A 21,357-nucleotide genomic window follows, 5' to 3' on the forward strand; every position below is an offset into this window, starting at 1 on the left:
GGGAAAGATCACAATGTAAATCGCAAAGTTCCTGTTGCAATTCTACATTTTGCTCTTCGATTTTTATAGTAAGAGGATTCTCGAGAAGAATTAAATCATTTCTAAGTATCTCAAAATCACTAAACCGCGTGTTAAACTGACTAAGAAGTGAATCAATTAAGTAAAGATGCTTCTGAAAGTTACAATTTGTGCCATGCTCTTCGAAAAGAATTTGACAAGATGGGAAGAAGTGTAAAATACCTAGTAATCCAACTGGTAATCCAAATGATAATCCTGTCGAACAGCAACACACTTACTACTTTCCACCGAAGCTCAAGCGCGATCACCATCCTCAGAGAACTGAAAAAAAAAGTAATTAGAACAAACTCGCAATTATATCTACCTGGCAGTGGACCTCCAGTGACACGTCACAAAGTTAATCCATATGGTGAACCAGCAGGTTATCCAGCAGGTAATCCAATGAGCACGAACACAATTACCACATATCACTGCACTCGCGAGACTAACACTTACTCCGAAATTGACGCGTATCATAAACCGAACGCGTTAAATTTACGCATTTACGAGACGGCGAAACACTTGGCGACACACTACCGACACTTGTTCGCTCGTGCCTGATGAGGGTATATCCAAATGGTAATCCAACAGGTAATCCAATAGACAGGTAATCCAATGAGCTGGAACACATATCACTGCACTCGCGAGACTAACACTTACTCCGACATTGACGCGTATCATAAACCGAACGCGTTAACGCATTTACGAGACGGCGAAACACTTGGCGACACACTACCGACACTTGTTCGCTCGTGCCTGATGAGGGTATATCCATATGGTAATCCAACTGGTAATCCAACAGGTAATCCAATGGGCAGGTAATCCAATGAGCAGGAACACAATTAACACATATCACTGCACTCGCGAGACTAACACTTACTCCGACATTGAAGCGTATCATAAACCGACCGCGTAAAATTTACGCACTTACGAGACAGCGAAACACTTGGCGACACGCTATAGCCACTTCTTCGCTCGGCCTGATGAGGGTAATCCAATAGTAATCCAAAAGGTATTCCTGTACGGCCGCGACACACATAATAATTTCCTCCGTAGCTCAAGCGCGATCACCATCCTCAGAGAACTGAAAAAAGAAAGTAATTAGAAAAAAACTCGCAATTATATCTACCTGGCAGTGGACCTCACGTGACACGTTACAAGGTAAATCCAAATGGTAAACCAATGCAAGGGTAATCCAGTAGGCACTAGCACAATTAACACATGTTACGGCACTACCTACTTTTATGATTTATGTCTTATCGTAAACTATTACGGGGTTACCTCCCCCGAAAACACGTCGAGATTTTAACTATTCGCTGCTTGAGTGTAATTTGTTTATTACTTTCAAAAGAAAATGCGGAGATGTGGCAAGTACCTCGAGATACATTACGTATGCAACATTAAATTTTAATAATAGATTTCTATGTATAATAGATAATTACACGTTGAAATGCTCTAATTTTTTAATTTTAGTATCATAATCATCATCATCACGAAACGTCGCATGTACGAAATAGATTGATCACGAGTCAAGCAGAATTTCGATGTATATAAATAAGTGCAGTTTGAGATTTTGTACATTGTGTTAAGTGGATGTACAGTGGATGAGATCCGAAAATGGCTTGACGACTTTATCGTATCCAAAGACGCAACATTTTTCCGAGATGGAATTCATCAGTTGCTTGAAAGATGGCTTAAAGTTATAGAAAGCAACGGCGAATACTTTGATTGAACAATTTCATTTACTTTCTTTTAAAATAAACTCTGAATGTAGCTGAAAAAATTGGATTATTCATTTGTACACCTAATAGTTTCACGAAAGAAAAGACTCGCGATCACGTTTCGATAGTGTTCCAATGTACAATTACATGTAAAGTGCGCGTCGTATGCAATTATCGTCTGGAGTGCCGTGTAAAGTGCCGTGCGATTATTTTATTCTAATGACTCGCACGTGCGATAATTAGTCGCGTTTTTGCGAATGTTGCGAATTCAATGAAATGAACCTGAAAGGTGGAGAGAAACATGGGGTGAGTAGAAATTGGTCAAAACATTGAAAATCTTAGTCTTAAAGTAACTAATTATTAAGTATTAATTATGAAATATCGTTAAGATCTCTGATCTCCTTGGCTATAAATTACACAAAAACTTGAAGAAAAATATCTGATATCGGAAAAAATAATATCTCAATTAAATTCCGATATTATACATCCATTATTACGCTTCTCCTTAGCACGTGTAAAGAAATAAAAATAGCACGATATGCTGTGACGCGTATAAAAAGATAAAAATAAGATGACGACTCAAAAAAGAAAATGAGTAAACGTGGGCGGGTAAACGTAGACAAAGGAGAAACTTGCTAAAGAATAGGCAGCCCACCTCGCGCATTAGAATTTAGATAATCAGCATTCCCGTTATGCTTCTCGTACAATTTGTCGCATAAATACCCAGCGACTACGAAGCTGTCATTCGCACGCTACCTGGCCGCGACAGGTACATTCGATACGCCGCGGCCGCCGCGCGCCGCGGAATCGGCGGGTAAGCGCGTAACGCGCGCATAACCGACCGTCGAGAGGGAAGGAGAAAGAAACCCCCGCCGAGAGTGTCCTTATCCTCCCTCGGAGAGAGGAGAGAAGCCCGCGACAACGTAACACACATCGATCTGCCGTGGCGGCGAGTGCGCATTAGCTCGGCGCGAGATGCTGCGCCGCGCGCCGCTCCGGTAGCAGATTTTCAGCGTGCCACCCCGTATAAAACCGTGACCGGGGTCACGGCACGATACCAACAGGTGATGCCGAAGAAGGAGGAGGACACTCCCTCGAGCGGCATCTCGTCGAGCGTTTCCCACGGGTCTCGCCGCCGCCGCCGCCGCCGCCGCCGCCGACGACGACGACGACGACTACGACGGTGATTTAACATCGCTCTTCCGAGCCTACCGCTCGCCCTGGAAGTCCACGCCGCCGCCGACTACCGCCAGGATCTATTCAGCCAGGACTAGCCGCCGGGACGCACAGCACGGGGGAGGCTCGCATCCATTTAGCTCGGGCGGAATGCGGGGGGAGAGAGTCGGGCGAGAAACGTCGGCGAGATACGCGGCGAAAGTTTCGATCGGTCGATGATTTAGTGGGCAGCAGGCCGCTCGTAGCCAGTGCTTCCCCGACCGCGATTCTTCCCCCGACGCAGCTTCCCGCACGCCCCGTTCCACCCGCGAGAGCAGCGGACGTGTGCTCGGGATGTAGTTACGCGATTGACACCAGCGCGGGATCGACGTGCGGACGTGGCGATGATCGAGTGTACCCTTCCACGCGCTGGATTCTGACAAGGTGAGTGATTTTCTAATCTTTCACGAATAGCGGATCTTTAAATCCTCGATAGCAACGACACAGCGAGTAAATCTGCGCGATTTCCAACTCCGCGAGTGACTCTTCAATATTGTAAGAAAGTTATTGGAGCTTGAAAATTTCCGATTTGATTCGCGTACGCTGTTTAAAGGCGTTTATCCAACGGGAAAAATATCGACTGTGTACACTGAAAATAGACCTTCCGAAAACAGCGAAAGTATTTATCAAAATAGTATTCGTACGTGGGGACAGAAAATGCGAGAGCAACAGCATTGTACGATTGGCAAAGGCAATGTGCGAAAATCGAACGGTGCGCGTCTAAGATGAGCGCAATAATAAAATTGCAGAATTCTTTCCCGGAGATGACGGCATGCCAGCGGTAGAAACGCGTTAAAAGCGTTTTATGGGAATACATAAAGGATTCCAAAGAGCATTGTAACCAGACAGGATATTTCACTGTTCAACGGGCCGCGCATAACGGACATCTTCACTTTATATATGAAATCATTGATTTCCTCTTGTCGCTCCGCATTCAGAAAGAGAGAGAAGGGGAGGGGGAGAGTCCGATTGTACGATACTCTGACTTATTAATAACCGAATCCCGATTTCAACACAATTTTTCTCCCCAGTTCGCTGGCCTCGATACGGCTATCGAATATACGACCATCTGAGATGCTGCGAAGATGAATCTCGGTCAGTTTTTCCAACTGCGTCGCCGCTATTTTTGAGCAAACGCAAGCAAAGATATTATTACTGAGTATAATAGCGTCGGTACGAGCTGCTGTAGAATGCAATAAATTAAACATTCGCGATATCGATGCATCGCAGAGACGGCACATTGGAAAATTGTAGAAGATGATTTGTGAAGCGTGGCATCGCGCGGCCAGCGTTAAAGAGTCTGCCAGATCGTCTGAGAAGAATCGCAGGGGAGTGTCTTTAAAAAACTCAACGGTTTGATTATATCGCGTGAAATAACGAGCGCGAAGCAACGAGACGCGAGTCCGAATCGCCCCTGGGTACCATCGTGTTTTCTTAGTTCGCCCGCGCAACACGTGTCGGAATAAAAATAAAGCCGCGTCGGTACGTCTCAGTAAGGTGCCTAAAATTTCCGTGTTTATCGCGCCGCAACGTTGATTAGCGGTTTTTATATCGCGCGGAGTAACTTAATAGCGCCGCGCGAAAATGTGGAGCGGAAACGTTCGAGGGAAACCAAGAGGGAAACGTGTGGGTGACACGGCAATTTCGATGGAGCTTTGACTCGGGCGACTGACTCGGAAGGGAAAAGTCAAAGGTAGACAGTCATCCAGCTGGGTTCCCGGGCGACGAAACACGAGAGAGAAACAGAAAAAACGATGGCGAGGGAGAGGGAGACAGAGAGACGAGAGTGACAACGAGAAAAAAGAGCAGAAGCAGAAAGATAAATGAGGGGCCGTGGTAATTTAAATAATTCTTTAAACAGCTATCTCTCTCTTTCTGAGAGGAGGAGGAGGAGAGGGAGTAAAGCTAGTGAAAATTTCACGAGGTTTGGAGATAGATGGGAGAAATGTTTTAAAAGCACTCGTCTACAAAAGCGAGACGCGCGGGAGTAACATAAATATATATCTTCGCGCGCTATTCTAGAACGTAGTGTATAAAGGTACATACACAGTACGTGAAAATGGCGAGATAAATGACCAAGTCGTACGTGCGCGAGGACTCCGGCATCGAGAGGATTGAGTTACGGGGAGTAATTAAAAATGCAAATCCAACGGCGGGGCAATAGAGAGCCATTAAATCTCTCGCCGTACTTGCGCGCTCGTGCACTTTTATATTCCCCGAAGCGACGCGCGCAAAAGCAGCTAAATACTACAAAAGGTATACAGGTAATTACACAGCATAGGCTGCAATCGGCACGCGCACCTTTGCTAAATATGGCCCTCTCTTGTCTCGCTTTATTTTTACCTCTTGTTAATACACCACGGCGTAAGTTCCGCTGACATTGATTAAGAAGCACCCGCTTTTTTAGGCCAGCTACCAAGGGATTGTGCTCTGACATAAATTTCATCTGAAACTCCATTAGAGCGAGAGAAACGGCCGGCGTTGATTACATCGATATCCGTGACGGCGTGGGCAGCGTTGGAAGCTTTTTATCCCGTTCTTTTCGTGAACACTCGGCGTGAATACCGGGTGGTTTGCTTCGACATACCTCAAAGGGTTAAATATAGATCGCGACCTCTCTATATATACTATTTGCGCGATATTAAGGAATAAGAATATAAGACTCCGCGTGTCCGATGTATTTATACGAGACCACGAATTGCTGTAAAAGGCTGCAACGAAGGATATAGTGCCGTGCAACTCGCGTTAATACGCAAAAAGCTAAACTGCGAAGGAGCAATACCATAACGCGGCAAAAAGGAGGCACGGTGTTTCCGAGCATCGCTTGTTACCCTGCCTTCGATTTCACGCGTTTGGAGATAGATGAGAGAAATGTTTTAAAAGCACTCGTCTACAAAAGCGAGACGCGCGGGAGCAACATAAATATATATATATCTTCGCGCGCTATTCTAGAACCTAGTGTATAAAGGTACATACACAGTACGGAAAAATGTGGGAAAAATCATTCACGGGATCTCCGCGAGCTCTCGACGGAGATCCTCGTACGGTTCGGAAAACGATCGGGAGGCCTCCTCCGGGAACTACGGTGTTTTCCCGCGATGCATTATTCAAACGAACCATTCGACGGATCGGAAGTCGGACTTTGATTGGACAAGGAGAAGCACGCGGGGCGCACGACGAAAGGTCGCGGTTATGCAAATGGAACGCCACAGCCGAGTCGGTCGTTATGGTAACCAATCCGCTGCAGAGAGGCATCGGAATTCATCGTTTATCCTGGTAGCGTGGAACACTCTCGTTCGTAAGAAGCAAGGACACAGCTGTCAGACTTAAATAATCCTTGGGGTCAATTCTGTATCTTATAATAACGTGAAAACGCTAAAAGTGAGCGGCTTTGTCTCTTTCTAAGAGGACGGTTAGAAAGAGACAAAGCTGCTCACTTTTAGCATTATCACTATAGTGTAAGATACAGACCCCCAGATGGATATGGGCGAGGCGAGGCTGCGTCGAGAATGCTCTGACAATCGCGGGCAATTCGATCGTTCCCGCGTCTTCGCGGGAATAAGTCGCGGGCCATGATAGAATCGATACTTTCCTCGGCGCAATCGCTCCTAAATGATTTACGCGCCTTGGACGGGAGTCGAATAGAAGAAACGACGAGTTGAGTTTTACAAGGGAAAGGGACGCTCGCGAGAGATGGGCTGTTCTGGGAAGAGATTTAATGAGCCCCCAAGTTTATCGTGCCGTCGGTCTTTACCGCCCGTAACACATATGTAATCAAAATTCTGGTTTGAATGAAATGCGAATAGACGCGCGGAGCAGCCTGGCCGGTGTTACGGGAGTAAAAAAAATTGCGAGTCGAAAACGCGCGAGTCGAGAAACAAGCGCTTGGGAAAACATACACGACGCCAGAAGCGCTCTATCAACGGCGTATTCTTGAATAAAATACAAATTCGACTCCGTGCGCCTGGCAGAAGTTACGTAAAAGATCTTGCCGGATGACGAGGAGTTACTTAATAATACTAGACAGCTGCTTTAGTTATGGCATACACGTATCTTAAATTCAACTAAAGCCTGCGCTAGAAACTAGCAAGTTATATTTATCCGTCTACACTTCGGGAGTTTAATTCTTTCGAATCTTTTTATCCCCAGGCGCTTGTAACTCTCGCTTGGTTTTTCCGAGTTTGAACTTTACCTGCGAGACTGGAAGGTCTTGCGCGATAAATTCAGGGTATCCAGGATGCGTTCGCGCAACTCCCGTTCCATAAAAGAATTCCAATTCTAAGTAAATAATCGCCCGACGAATCTCCTTTAAGAGATATAATTTGCGCCTCTCTGTCCAGAATAAAACCAAGTCTGATAAGTTGATTGCATTTGCGAGGAACAAGTGCGCGATATTTTGTAAACGGAAAGATTCGCGATAACTGATTTACCGAGATTATCGCGAGCGAGCGATAGTAACGTCTCGCACGTTATATATAGATCAATCCAATTTAAGGTCTTGAAACGCCATAACGTGAGACGTTCCCTCCGAATTGGGTGCTACACGTCGCGCGGAATCAAGTGTGCGAAGCAATCTGGCGGAAAGCGGTTTCTCGAGAATCCAAGTCGGGTCGAATCGCTCTGAAATAGCAGAGCCGGAGCTTGTAACACGCGACTTAAGTGAACTCGGACACGTGCCGTTGCGGATGGACAAGGAACGAGAGCGATTCCGAGCTGTATCGCGCGATTCGTCATTTCGCGCGGCGAGATTTCGCGCTGCGTCCAACGCGAGTAACGACGCGCGGATCCCCCGTGCGCCGCCGTCGAAAAAGCATCGTCGGATCGCGCGCGTGGTCGTTTCAATTGTTTTCGATTAAATTGTAGTTAATTAAATTGTATTCCGTAAAACCGTTTTTTTTATATATTTTTCATACGTTTGTTCGTTCCATTTTTTTTCCGAAATACAAATTTCGCGCTCGCGCGATTCCTTCCACGAGGAGGCAGATATTCCCGCCGCGAGCGCCGAACTATCGAGCGCACTTTTTTTTTTCGCGAGAAACGGATCACCGGAGAGAATCGTTTGACAAAGTTCTCCTCTGTCAATGTCGCATGTCTCGCCGATGTGAAAGGCAGATTTAAGAATACACGAGGAGAACCACTCGTGCGTCAGCGGGAATCTCAACGAGCGCGTGCGAGAGAGGAGCTTACGGAGCCGCGAAGAGACAGCCCGTCGAGGACGAAAATGGCCAACTTTGGAGACGTCAGAGGGATCGCCCGCCGCGCAACAGTAAAGAGGGATTTGAATCGATAGGACGCGCGCCAAGTTTCGACGTTGAAAGACGAAATGTAGGGAGGCACACGGGAGGCGCACGAACAATGCACCTCTCGCGCCCGCGCTCGCCGTGCACGGAGCGGAGCGGCGTGCACACACCGATGCGACGCAGTCAGATAATTCTCACGTACACATTGTGACGTGCGGCGTACGCGTCGCTAGACGCGGCGGTTACACGAGAGTCACGTCGGTGTGTGTGCGTTGAAAAGCATGCCCGCGGCGTGTCCGTTGTGCGCGAACGTCAAATTAAAACGACGTCACGTCGCGGTGATGCCGCGCGACAAAACGCGACGAGCGATCGTACATAATGTCGCCAGTTCGGAACTGCTAATTAACAAACTTGCACGTTATTCGCATTCTTTCGTCGCGGATCGAACGTTGTTTCGATTCAGAAAAAGAGAACGTAAATAGATATAAATAGAAATAAAGATGAATTAAAAATCCTGCCTCTCTCTGGCACTACAGTCCGTACGCGTGTAATACGGTGTGGTTTCTCGTATAATTCATCGTTATAATATTAAATATCTTTCTTAACGATTCCATTCTTTTCTCTACGTAATACTTAGTTGGAAACATTTGCAGAATCTGGGATCGTATGTTTCTGAGGCCTAAGGATCCGGAAAACGTGAGGGTAAGCAATTTATTAAGTTTGACGTCCAGCATAAAAATAAATTCTCAGTCTAGCTTCGTTAAAAAGTCAAAAATGACTCGTACACGAGCTTATTGCAGAGCCGCTCGTTTATTCAATGCTACTGCTCTATTGTTAGAGGAAGGTTTCCTATTATAAGATAGGCTTCTAACATGAGATAGTAGGTTTTCAACATCCAGTTTCAATCACAAATCTTTTTCGCAACGATTATACGATCTAAGAATGTACTTTCCAGTAAACAGATTTCACTGCAAGGGCAATAAATTCAGTGGATCCAACAAATAATGCTTATTAATTTAGCAGAAACCTCGCTATTTCATAGTAGGGAACTTTCTCTATTAACTGAGATCTAACTGACAATGAAATCTTGATTAAAAGAGAAGTTAAAAGAGAAGTTTATCAGACGTCAAGAATACGTAGGTGTGTGAAATTTTCAGTAAAAGGGTCGACTACGGATTTCTTAAAGGCTTACAGGAATATCGATATCTCGGAGCTATCATGTCAAATATGTAGTTGCATAAAAATAGGTCGACTTACAATACCTTACAATACCTTATATCGATAACATTTTATATTCGTCGCGGGATAAGATTATCGTTCCCCTGTCAATCTTATCAATTTATATCTATTTTAAGAAGCACGATGTAATTACGTTGCATGTTAGTACAATAATAAATTTCAAACAAGCTAAACATTTTACCGCATCACAAATATGATTTAGTTACGATGAGGGATTAATTAAGGCAAAATTTCCCTATTGACGCGAATTATTAGAGTGTATATAAAATCAAGTAATTATTTTTCTCACTTGCCGAACGTCAAAAGTACGTACGCCAGCGAAGATAACTTTTTATGAAAACTGTGCATGTGAACAGAATATTGAAAACTACTTGAATATTTATATAAGAGAATGACGGGGAAAAGTGCTGTACGTGCGTCTGACCGTTTGCCGTATTAAAATGTTCCTGAGATATCAACAATCATAGTCTATATTACAGTGTTGTTTCTACGAAATAATACAAGTCTTAATCATTTTCCCTTTACGTTGCAATATTGAAATAAAATGCTCGTTTTGCACACAGGATGCCACAAGGAAGCATTCAATGGCAGGGGACGCAGAGAAGAGCCTGCGGACCTGGGGCTAATTGGAACGTGCAGGTACATTCTCATCGCTCATAAAAATTTTAAGTATTGATTATTAGCGATTACATACCTACTTCGTATCACGGAATTGATTTTTTTTTCTTTATCAGTCTCGTTAGTGTAATTATTAGGGAGTAGATCAATCGGTGAAAATATTAGCCGTAGGAAGAGAAAGGAAGTTGGAAGAGAGAGAAAGAGAGAGATTGAGAGAGAGAGAAAGTCCCATAATGCGCACATATAGAGAGCATGTACGTAGATATATCCGTATTTTAATCATCTCTAGCACGTTTACAAATTTCGCCTGCAGAAATTGCATCTTCCGATACGGAATCCGCCTCGGCGGAAATATACGCAGACTTCGTACAAACAAAAGCAAACCGTAATCGCGGGAAGCTACAATTATTAGTGCCGCTGAAAAGGATTACTATCGCTCGCTGCTACAGTAACAATATCTGCACACGATTCCGCAAATGTATAGAACTAGTTTGAAACGACACACCCTTGTAGAGAGAATTTCTTCAATCGCGCGATCTGCGATTGAAATTAATTATCCTAGCACCGTACCATCCACTACGTAATAATTTAAGGACCGTCTACATTTGAAGTAAGCAGTAAGAGATTTTACCTTTCAGTGTAAAAAAGCTAAAATACAAAAAGTAAAATACAGGCATAATTTTGGAAAATATTCGTAGCACTGGCCGAGAGTAAACGTCAGAGAAGTAATAAAAATGATAAATTTCCTTACTCCTACTCTTATTTCTCACGCTAGGTTTACTTGGTGTATGGTAGACGGTCCCTTAGATGAACGTCGCGTAAGAGCACGTCGCTCGTGGTTACCAGCACCGAAAAACGTTACTGTGCCGTTACCCCGTTAATGTAACATCGTAAATCGCGCCAATCGATTGCAACGACGCCCGTGTAAACGGCGGACGTATGAGAGCGCGCTCGTCGCTGTGGGCAAACAACCGGGACCCGCCGGTCCAGGTTTATCAACTGTTAACGACGGCAATTAAATCGAACAGGTGGTGAGAGGCAAGGTGACAACGCGGTGCTTGTGGCACGCCTGCAAAGCTCTCGGAATTGGCCTGCTGCTAATGCTTTTAGGAGCTTGCATGGCGACCATAGGTGAGTAGAATTACGTAAATTAAACATCGCTCCGCGCCAACGTGGCGCAATCCCGCCTTGGCCTCTGAACCGCTGACCACTCGGGGACGTCCACCGAGAGCACCTTAGAAAGATCGATCCCTCGCAAAGATCAACTCTTTGTAGTCCAATCTCTGCCGTTTCTGACGCAGCCTCGCGCATTTAAACAAAATGCTTTGCAGAACAATTATTTTATTTCGACGAGAACGCTGTTCGCAACGACAGAAGAATAATTGGATTCCGAATATAAACAATTAAATCTTATAACGTTAGCAAAAAAGTTGATCTTTTTTCACGCACAAGCTTGCAATCTGCTTATGCTTTACGTGCATGAATCGAAAATTAAAATTTCAAATTTGTATTATTTTTCAAAACAGTTCCTCTTCGTACAAACACCAACCGCCGCTTTTGGGTATCTAGTAGGACGTTGAATAATTCACGGTATCCAAATTTAACACCAAATACCGTTCTCTTAAATGTAAAAAGAAACGTCAGATATTCACGTTGTATTGAAGTAGACGAAAACGCGATATAACGGAACGAGGAACAAAGTTTGCTCGCAGAGCAAACTTCCCTCTATCAATATGTAAGGCAATTCTCTTGCACGTAAAACGGCTCACTTAAATGTTTCACGAATTAATTTTCTAAATTAAAATTTCAATTAAAATTCCTTACAATTGTAACCGCGCAATCGCAGCTTTTCAACGTGTCAAGCGCGAAGTGTCGCGTTGCAACATTTAAAAGTCTTTCTGTCTACTTTCTCGTTCCGTTGTGTCCCGTCCATTGTTGCATACATGTGCGGAGAATAAAAACGTCTTTCTTGTTTCATTCAATAGGATATTACGCGGATCAGCTGTCGGTGGCGCAAGAGATCAGAGGTAATATCACGGTAAAGGTGAAGAACGAGTCGCGCGGGTTTCATCTGAATAATCTCAGCTACGCCGGCCCCGTCGTCATGGGTCTGGGAGGTAAACGGCAACGTCACACATTTTGCACAATTTACGTGCGCGATACACTTGTTCGGCCGAGCAAACGACTAGCTACGCGACACTGATCCCCTTGAAACGGTAACTGGCGCGGTAATAGACAGGTGCACTATTGCAAAATGCACGTAAAACGTATCCCGGGATCGCGTATACGTGTACAACCGGGCATCACTTTATACATAATGTACACATTCGTTACATAACATGATATGACGAGATTGTGGAAAAGGTCGCGTGAAAATTGAACTTTTCCCGACTTTCTGTAGATAAAATTGATTTTTTTGAAAGGGAATTAATATCTTCTCTAACCCGAGGCTTGCACTGTAATTCTCGCTTTGGTGTAAAATCAGTACATATTTAATATGTACGAAATATTAATTTTTCATAAATAATCTTATGTGTTTTTCATTATATTTGTACATACGAGGTGCATAAGATGAACCTGCAGTGCCGAAGTAAAAAAATTGCAAATTGCACAGTTATGCAGTTTTGCAACGGGGAGGTACTGATGGGGATCGAAAATAGCTGCAAAATAAAAGCACGAAAATCATGTATGTAGCGGATGTAGAGCGAAAAATTTCAAGAGAAACGCGAAAAATGTGGGATACACTAGCTGCGGCGCCGCGCGAACGAGAAACACTTGGTGGGAAGTATTGCGCGAAAAAAAAATTATTGCCCCCAGAGAGATTTGAACTCTCGACCCCTGGTTTACAAGACCAGTGCTCTAACCCCTGAGCTATGGAGGCTTACGCTCGCATATCAGCGTACAACCTCGGATACAAGCACCACGTCAATTTTATCTTATCTGCACATCTCTAATTACGTTTATATCAAAGAAAAACGTATTTTTAGAATATTCCAACTTGCGTTTTCGCGTGCGATGTCAAGTTTCAACGGTCTCGGGCGAAGGAAGGTGAGATAATTGCACCTTGGTTAAATTGAAGAATTAAATTACACGGAGATTATGTATTGCAGTTAAAAGATAATCGCCATGCAACGAAATAAAATCTCGCTACACATCCGTTCCACTCTGAATGATTGAATAAATTGTTCAATTATATAGAACGCACTGTGCTCGAACTAGCGCTGATATTAATGAACGTTCAATTATTAATGACTGCGATATCCAATAACGACATGTAAATGTAGGCGACGTTAATGGTAGGCGTAAGGTAAAAGTTAACGCTCTGTCGTGCACGAATAACGATATGTTCAGGCTTCATTGTGGTGGCTGCCTGCGTGATGACCTTCGAAGCGCGCGACAGCGCGGCCAAGGTGGTACCAGCTCGCTATCGCTTCAACCAGGCGTCAACGCTGAGGAGCTCGAAGAGCCAGCGCAACAGACGATCGACGTCGAGCCAAACGACCAAGTGGGATCATCAGCTGGGCCTGTTCCGGGTGAACCGCAGCCCGAGTCCCAGCACGCACGAGGTCTCGAGGAAACAGCTGACCGCGGAGTTCATGCAGTTCTCCAAGGATCTGCGGGAGAAAGGCGTGGCGCACGCCATAAAGAAGAGCCCGAGCGCGCCAACGTTGATCGACAAGAAGTCGCCGCGCCGAAGGTCGCCTAAATACGCCGGCTGCTCGCTGCTCAACCCGGAATTGCTGCAGAGACACGCACTCTCGGTCGACAATCCGAGCTACAGCCCGCATCAGGTAGCCGAGAGAGAAAGATGAAGAAGAATAAAGATTTATCGTCGCTGGTGAATAATTGACCAATGAGGAAATCATTAGATGACCCAACTGACAAATTCTAATTAAAGAAATTTATTACCAGGGTGGCTGAGTTAATATTTTTGGCAATAAGTTTCTTTAATTAAAATTTGCCAGTTGGGCTGTCTAATAATTTTCTCATTTGAGCAAGATCAGCATCTTGCAGAAGAGACAAAACCTTTCGCGACTAGCCTAATCAATTTAATTGAGCGAAAGGAGATTGTACATTTTGGACCAATTTCAACGGTCTTTTTGTCTCAATGATTACAATTGAAAGTGACTGACAAGACCTTCTTTCTCGATACTCGACAGGTCAGCAGAGAAAGTCTGGAGCACCAAAAGATGAGCGGTAGTCAAGCCTCAATGGCGATGGATCTCCATATCCCGAACAAAGGTCCCGTTACGCTCAAAGTGAAGGACCGATCCGACACGGCGAGGCGACATCAGCTGCTGCGCCAAACAAAAGTGGAAGACGTCGAGGAAGTCGACGAGGCTGCGCGACCACCGCCGACTATCGTGCACTCGCCTAAATTGCCAGGTGGCTATGAATAAATAATTTAAAATTTATGAGATCACTCAGACATGTAAGATCATCACTGTGATCATCCAATACGTAAGATACTCTGAAAATATTAAAATAAAAGAAAACCGATAATATCACTTAGTTAAAAAACTACAAAATTATACGGAAATTAAATTTATTCTGTCTCTAAAAAAATGCGCTTAATGCATGTTAAACGTTATTCGAGCAACCGGAGTCCGGAAGTTATCACGTTTGTGGACTAAGAAGATTACCTTCCGTTTATGCCGGACAAAGAGGTTGCCCGGATAAGCGTTAAAAAATGTCTACACGTCTAGATATCAATAATCATAAACATCTCGATCAGGTGCCTATTGCAGATATCCAGACGACTTCGTACCGAGAAAAAGAAACTCAATAGATCTGAGACTGTTGGAGGGGCTGACGGTGGTGTCGAAAGAATTCAGTAAGGCCTCGCCGCGAGACTTCCGCAAGGTCTCGTCGCCGAACTTCCGCAAAATGTCCTTCGACAGAATCGGCGGCGATCGTCGCTTCGACAGGACGATGGGACAACGAAAAGCTAGCCTCGAGTTCAGAAGAAGTCCGGATTTCCGAAGGGGAGATTACAGGTAAGAGAGAATTTCAAGAGATCAAATTCCACGAGCATTTCTGTTACAATTATTTTTTGTATTTCCATTATTTGCCGGACGACTCCCTATACGCTCTGCAACGTAAATTTTCAACTTATCGCGCTCGACTAAAGATAACAATAAAATCAAAATTTAGTTTAGATAAAAATAAATCATATATAATTTTTTTTTTAAGATCACGCAGATTACAATTTAATATGAGGCTTTGAACTTTACTAGTTTGTACGTAACATTGTACGTAATGAGATCATTCTAAAGCTTCTTCATTGGTTTCATTCAAGAGCAAGCGACTAATCTTTGCTCTAACCGAATTTACAGGAAGTTATCGGTGGAAAGATTTAGCGTCGATTGCACCCGATACATGCTTGACGAGGCGGAGGTGAAGTCCCGCGCGAGCAGCGGCGAGAACCTGCGGAGGCAACCGCGTCACCCTAAACTACACCATTCCAGGTCGGACGACAGGCGGCGGTCCTTCGACAGGCATCCGAAGGATCCCCAGTCGAGCCGACACTCCCTAAACACTCAGGCCGTCGTGGAGGGTTCCGGGTGCGATTGCGAGCCCAAGTACTTTACGACGGTGTCCCTCGATACCGAGGAGAGCCGCGGCGACAATTCCGACGAGAGCCACGTGGTGGACGTCGAGGAGGCGAATCTTAGCGCCGTGTCATCCGAGGGGCCCACGGAGGGCGACATGCTGCTCGAGGAGCCGGAGCTGGAGAACGTGACGGAGATTGACGTGGAAAGCTCGGGGGACGACCTCGATGATGACAAGTGCGAGTCGCGCGAATCGGCGAGCGAGAGGACCAACGTGATTATCGCCGACGACGCGGACTCGCGGACGACAGTCGAGGAAGCGGCGTGCGACACGGGGCGGATCGAGCGTAGCGAGAAACACGAGACGACTCTGTACATAGAAGACGACGAGGTATGAAGAACGGAAGGGATCTTGGAGGATTGAACAACGTGCTCACGGGCCACAGTCCTGGGGAAATAACAACACTCGCCACTCGTCGAGAGAATCGTGTTCAACATTGCTGGCAATGTTCCTTAGCGAATGCGAGAGGATTCTCGACGACGGCCGTCGATCAATCGTCTTCGGAGTGCGACGTTACGTCGTAAAACATGCTCAACGACTTAAAATTTAACACACGCACTGCACGCGACATAAATAAAAATAAAACACGAGATCACGTACGAATTGCGTTTTGTAACGAGACAATCATTTTTTATCGGCATCTCGCTTTGCCTTTCGTGCGAAGGTAACGAGGGATTGTAACGTTTGCCATACTAACGACAAATAATTGTTACCGACAAATTTTGACGTAGCGCATAGAGACGGCGATAGACCTAAAGTATAAGACTCGTTGAAATTCGAACGTGATTAAAACCATAGCAAGGAGATTTTTGTACTTGTAACTGCAAGTTCACCTGTAAATACGTTTCAGATTAACTCGTTTGGGCGTTTGTCGATGTGTCGAAAATCTCCAACTGACAAAAGTCGACGGGGAACTACGTAGCGCGATTCAAAGTGAATCTTGTAGAAAACGGTGTTATTAGAATTACAAAGGTGTCTCGGACTTGTTCTCGACTCTCAGTACTGCGATAAAAGGGATGCTGCATTTATTTAACGAAACATACATTATTTCTCAACGATAATTTAACTTTGTTGCTTTGCGCAAATAGAAAGAGCGTAAGTAAGGAAACGTTATCCTTTATATACGAGATTTCAAGTGCCCTTTATTTTAAAACATTAATATATATATATGTATATATGGAATTTTACTTTATTGCAAATTTACCGAGGCATTCACGCAGCTAGTATACACAGTGCGCAGTAAAATACGCGGTGAACCCTACATATGTATGACACCGTTCATGAATATTTATGAGGATTGGCGATGTTTTGGCGAACGGTCGGTCTCGCGCGCGCGCGGTACTAGCTACGCTTACACTTGGCGCGAGACTACCGTGTTTCGTGATAAAAGGGAGATCCGTGAGGAATATATTAGCTGTAATTGTATTTATATATATACATACGTTACTCTTTACACAAGATTCATGCATTTATATGGCACAATTTTCTCGTACGAAAGCAGAACGTTATAATCTCTCCGGCGTGAATACATTTAGGAATCGATATGAGAGAGATATTTTTCAAAAGGATACGAAACAATGAATTATGCTAGATAGAGTGTACCAAAGATATTCTTTTACATTATGACTGTTTTATATGCCTGTTCATTTATTCTATATTTTTAGTTTATCGCGTACGTTTACACTTTATAGTTGCGCTGTATGTGCGTTATTAATGTTTTTAAATGCTTTAAAAACGTTGATTCGTATTCTTTTTAAAGATTCGATCGATTTTGATGTAGTTTTCTTAGCAATAAGAAAGATTCAATAACTTTCACGTGAGATCCATAAAGAACTTGAGGACACTTTGATATTATTCATCTGTTATAATAAATTTTAATGTTAAATTGTTTGACATTATCCATTTTCTAGAATTGTTGCAAATAATTAATTCTTTGATTAAAACATACATTTGTTTCTAACGAAGTAAAGCAAGGATTAATTAATTTCGAGAGATATGTTAGATATTTTTGGATTTCAAGAGCAGTTCTTGCGCATTCACTGCATCTCCTTCTATGTATAAAGTCTTTTTTGTTATATTAAGTAAAAATTGTAATGCAAGTAGTTTCCAAAATAATTTTTCACATAATTCTATCTCGTATGTTTTAATTTTCTATTTTTTTATGTCAGAATATGCTGTTTGCAAAAACAAATACGCATTAAAAGTAGCGTATCTTCTCTCTTTCTCTTCCATCTAATATATTATTAAAGATTAAAAGTGATAACAGATTCCTATGGATCTCATCTGGTGTTAGTACCATCGAAAGTATCCTTAAAACTCTTCTTGAAACCAACCGTGAAACATATAATATTATGGGAACTGAATATTTATAGATCTCGGATCTCTTCCGATCAGTTGTTGACGCATTTGTCCGTTCGTGCGCGGCCTATTCCGTACTTCTTCACGTTGAACATTCAAGCGATGACAAATCATAGAAGAATTTGAAATCACAGAAGCGCTAGATGCGCTCGGAGATTGAAAAGAAAAAAACTCAAACTTGTAACGAGACACCGCAGTCTAACGGCGCCGAGTAACAGCTGTTTTTCACCAAGTGACGGCGCAACCGCGCGTGTAATATATTTTTATATCCCGCAGCGAGTTCGTAAGACGTTAATTATATGCATACGTGTATTAATCCTCCTCTGTCGAGAAAAGCAAGATCGTTTTTATTTTGGCAAGCGCCCGGTGGTCGATTGTTGACGAACCATTCCACATTCCACCTTTCCACCTCGCGCTGATTTCACTCGATAGAATATCGTTTCACATCAGACAGTTTCGCGATCTTGACAAACTCATATGTTACTTCGTGCAACGTAATTCATGTAACTTTCACCTCTGATTCGCGTCGCGAATAAATTTGAGACAAATGCATTTTGAGAAACATACTTTGCATTGTGTCGTAGTAGTTGTCTTCGTTTCGAAAAATCAAACAAACCATACTGCCCGATTTTTATTTTATCGAATTTCTCCGAAGATGAATATATTTCTGAGGAATTATTTCGGTACGATCTCACTATTTGTTGCGAATATGACAAATTCACGAAACGAAAGTTCGTAGAATGAGAATGGAGAAGTCGCAGTTTAATTCCGAATTTGTTGGGATTTTATAAAAAGTTTCATAGATAAATGATTACAATGATGAAAAACGTGCGCAACTGAGATATTTGGTTTAGGCAAAATCGTTGGACAATCGACAGCATGATATTCGACGAGAACGCAAGAAAGTCACGAGGCAAAAAACCCCAAAAAATAAAAATATGAAAGACTACTTACTCTCGCGAGCATTTTCGATTGTGAATAATTCACGTCAAAGAATGAAGAGTTATAAAATAACAAAACTATTTGTCGCGACATTTTAATATTTAAAACCGAGTCTCAATGATTAAGTTCCGAATAAAAATTTCGAAGGGACAAGATTCATACCAGTTTATAAATAAAGAATAAATTTAATTCGCGAAAAAAGAGATTTAATCCAAGGGCTTGTAATTTGAAAATGATGCCGCCATGTCTAATTGGCAAAAAACTGTACCGTCAAATTAACCGAGAAATATCTATCGTTGAAATCCATGTCCAAGATTGTTGGGCACGCTGCACATTTAAGATCGCTTAGGCGCGATTAACAGTTAAACGTTATTGATTGAACGATCGATCTTTGTACGGGATCTCACTCAGTTGTATTCAAACGTAGAGAATAGTAATGAGAAGGTAGTGTAATAAAAAAGAAAAAGATGCAATCACATGCAATATATTGTTGATATGTAAATTAACGACTCAATATCGATAGATATCATAATGAATAGCACGTCTCTGAAAAGTCGTCTGGTATTTTTCTACCAGGATGGTGTACATTCAGTGTAATCGAGTGCGACGTGTGAAACCGAGGTTGCGTCGGTGTCTTTCATAATTTTCTAACCCCTCGTTGAAACGGCTTACACGTTTGCGGAAAACCGTGATGCAGTTTACATAGTGGAGTTAAGCTGTATCTACAAGTTATTACTCTGTAGCGGATACGAATGTGTGTATGAGCATGCGTGTGTGGTGGGTGACGAAAAACAAAACACATAACTCACATTTAACGGAGTAAACATAATCGAACTGTGATCGAGGTATATAACTTAATTAATGGGAATAATGTTTAGCGCAAATGCGCTGCTTCGATCCAAGCAATGTCTCAAATCGAAGATGCGAACAGTGATCGAGGAATTCATCAAAATTGTTAAACGCACGAAATGTATTCTTAAAAAAAGTCACAGTAAAAATAACCTGGGTGATACGTCTCGCAACCTGAGATATTCGATAATACGTAATAACTGCATTACGTAAATCTACGTAATTTAAAGCCTGCTCTGCAACGTGTCATTTGCGTCTAGAAACGTTGTTTTCCGAGCAAAATCAAAACGCTAAAAAATTTGTCGATATTGTACAATGTACAATTTATTAACTTGCGCAAATTTTTTAAACGTATTTATTGGCTGCAAAATAAAATGTTTCTAGATGCAAAGAGCATATATTAGGCTTGAAGGAAAAGATGATTATTCACGATATTTTGATAAAGATTTTCGTATACGAGCGGTTTTGTATACGACAGATCGGTTTACTTCAGCTCGATAACTTGAATTATTCGATTCGTGTCAAATCAATATGCACTTGGACGAAAAAATTAGACTGTTCGAACAATATCTCGCGACAATCAAACACTAAAAAAAAGTACTTGGGTTCTTTCGAGAATTTCAATGACCTCGCGAGACAGCGAGGTATCTTTTTACAGGTCAGAGTTTCTCTTGAAATTCTTCAAAGTACCGCCCGTTCCAGTTTTTTCGGTATAAATTAATACTGAGACGCAGATAAGCATCAGTGTAAAATTTTTAAGTCGGTGTAACCCTTGCATGTTAATTGTTGTAACATATCAATAAAAAAGGCATTCCTGAAATTAATCGTAGCTATGTGTTTTTCGAAGGCAAAATTTTATATGCAATTTTCTTTATAACGATAATTTGTTGTGTGCCTCGTTATACACATGTATGTAGATTCATATTGCATTTCGTCGAAAGACTGATTAACTTGTCGAAAAAAAGATAAAAATCAACAGAATTGTTTCTGTTTCCGGATATGTACTCGCATAGCACGTAATATTACAGTAATATCACAGTAATATTACATTTCTAACCCTTTTTGCAGCGAGAGCTATCACTTTTATAATAGTAGCAAAAAGTTAGCTGTTATTATATGGCAACTAATATTTCTTTTCCGTGTAAGCAAACATTCTTTATTTTTATGTTTATTTTTACACTACACCTTATTTTATAATTATAGATTTTCAATAATACGCACGGAAAAAAATAATTTTGCTATTGCAGCAAACTGTTGCTGCTACTTGAATACTGCCATATTTGATAATAACGTGATGACGATACGAAAATTGCTTTATTAAATTATACATTATTAAAATTATTCACCATTACAGCAGAACATTTAATAGAATAGAAATTATTTGTGCGTGCGTGCGTGCGTGCGTACAAAGGAAAAAAGGGAAAATGAGAAAATATCAGAGTGTGAGAGAGAATAAGAGAGAAGAGAGACATTCATAGAACACGTGCCGGGGTATAGGAATCTCG

General features: G+C 42.6%; 1 protein-coding gene and 1 non-coding gene across 4 annotated transcripts; one reads left to right on the forward strand and one right to left on the reverse strand.

Annotated features, from left to right (window-relative positions):
• Positions 1–2,837: 2,837 nt before the first annotated feature.
• Positions 2,838–20,676, forward strand: LOC105565647. Of its 3 annotated transcripts, XM_012019014.1 has the most exons (9): positions 2,838–3,377; positions 8,887–8,935; positions 10,036–10,111; positions 11,119–11,221; positions 12,076–12,207; positions 13,442–13,881; positions 14,251–14,476; positions 14,826–15,087; positions 15,427–20,676. In XM_012019014.1, exons 3-9 carry the CDS (start codon positions 10,037–10,039, stop codon positions 16,037–16,039), a joined length of 1,851 nt encoding a protein of 616 aa, XP_011874404.1. In that variant the 5' UTR covers positions 2,838–3,377; positions 8,887–8,935; position 10,036; the 3' UTR covers positions 16,040–20,676. The 3 variants fall into 3 exon arrangements, with proteins under 3 accessions (XP_011874404.1, XP_011874405.1, XP_011874406.1); XM_012019015.1 differs by lacking the exon at positions 8,887–8,935; XM_012019016.1 differs by lacking the exons at positions 2,838–3,377; positions 8,887–8,935; positions 11,119–11,221 and having other exon boundaries at positions 10,040–10,111.
• Trnat-ugu lies at positions 12,899–12,971 on the reverse strand. Its single transcript has one exon. It is a non-coding gene; the product is annotated as a tRNA-Thr (tRNA).
• Positions 20,677–21,357: the final 681 nt, after the last annotated feature.

This window comes from Vollenhovia emeryi, unplaced genomic scaffold (genome assembly GCF_000949405.1).
Source record: "Vollenhovia emeryi isolate VEMERY1.0 unplaced genomic scaffold, V.emery_V1.0 DF939150.1, whole genome shotgun sequence".
NCBI lineage: Eukaryota > Metazoa > Arthropoda > Insecta > Hymenoptera > Formicidae > Vollenhovia > Vollenhovia emeryi.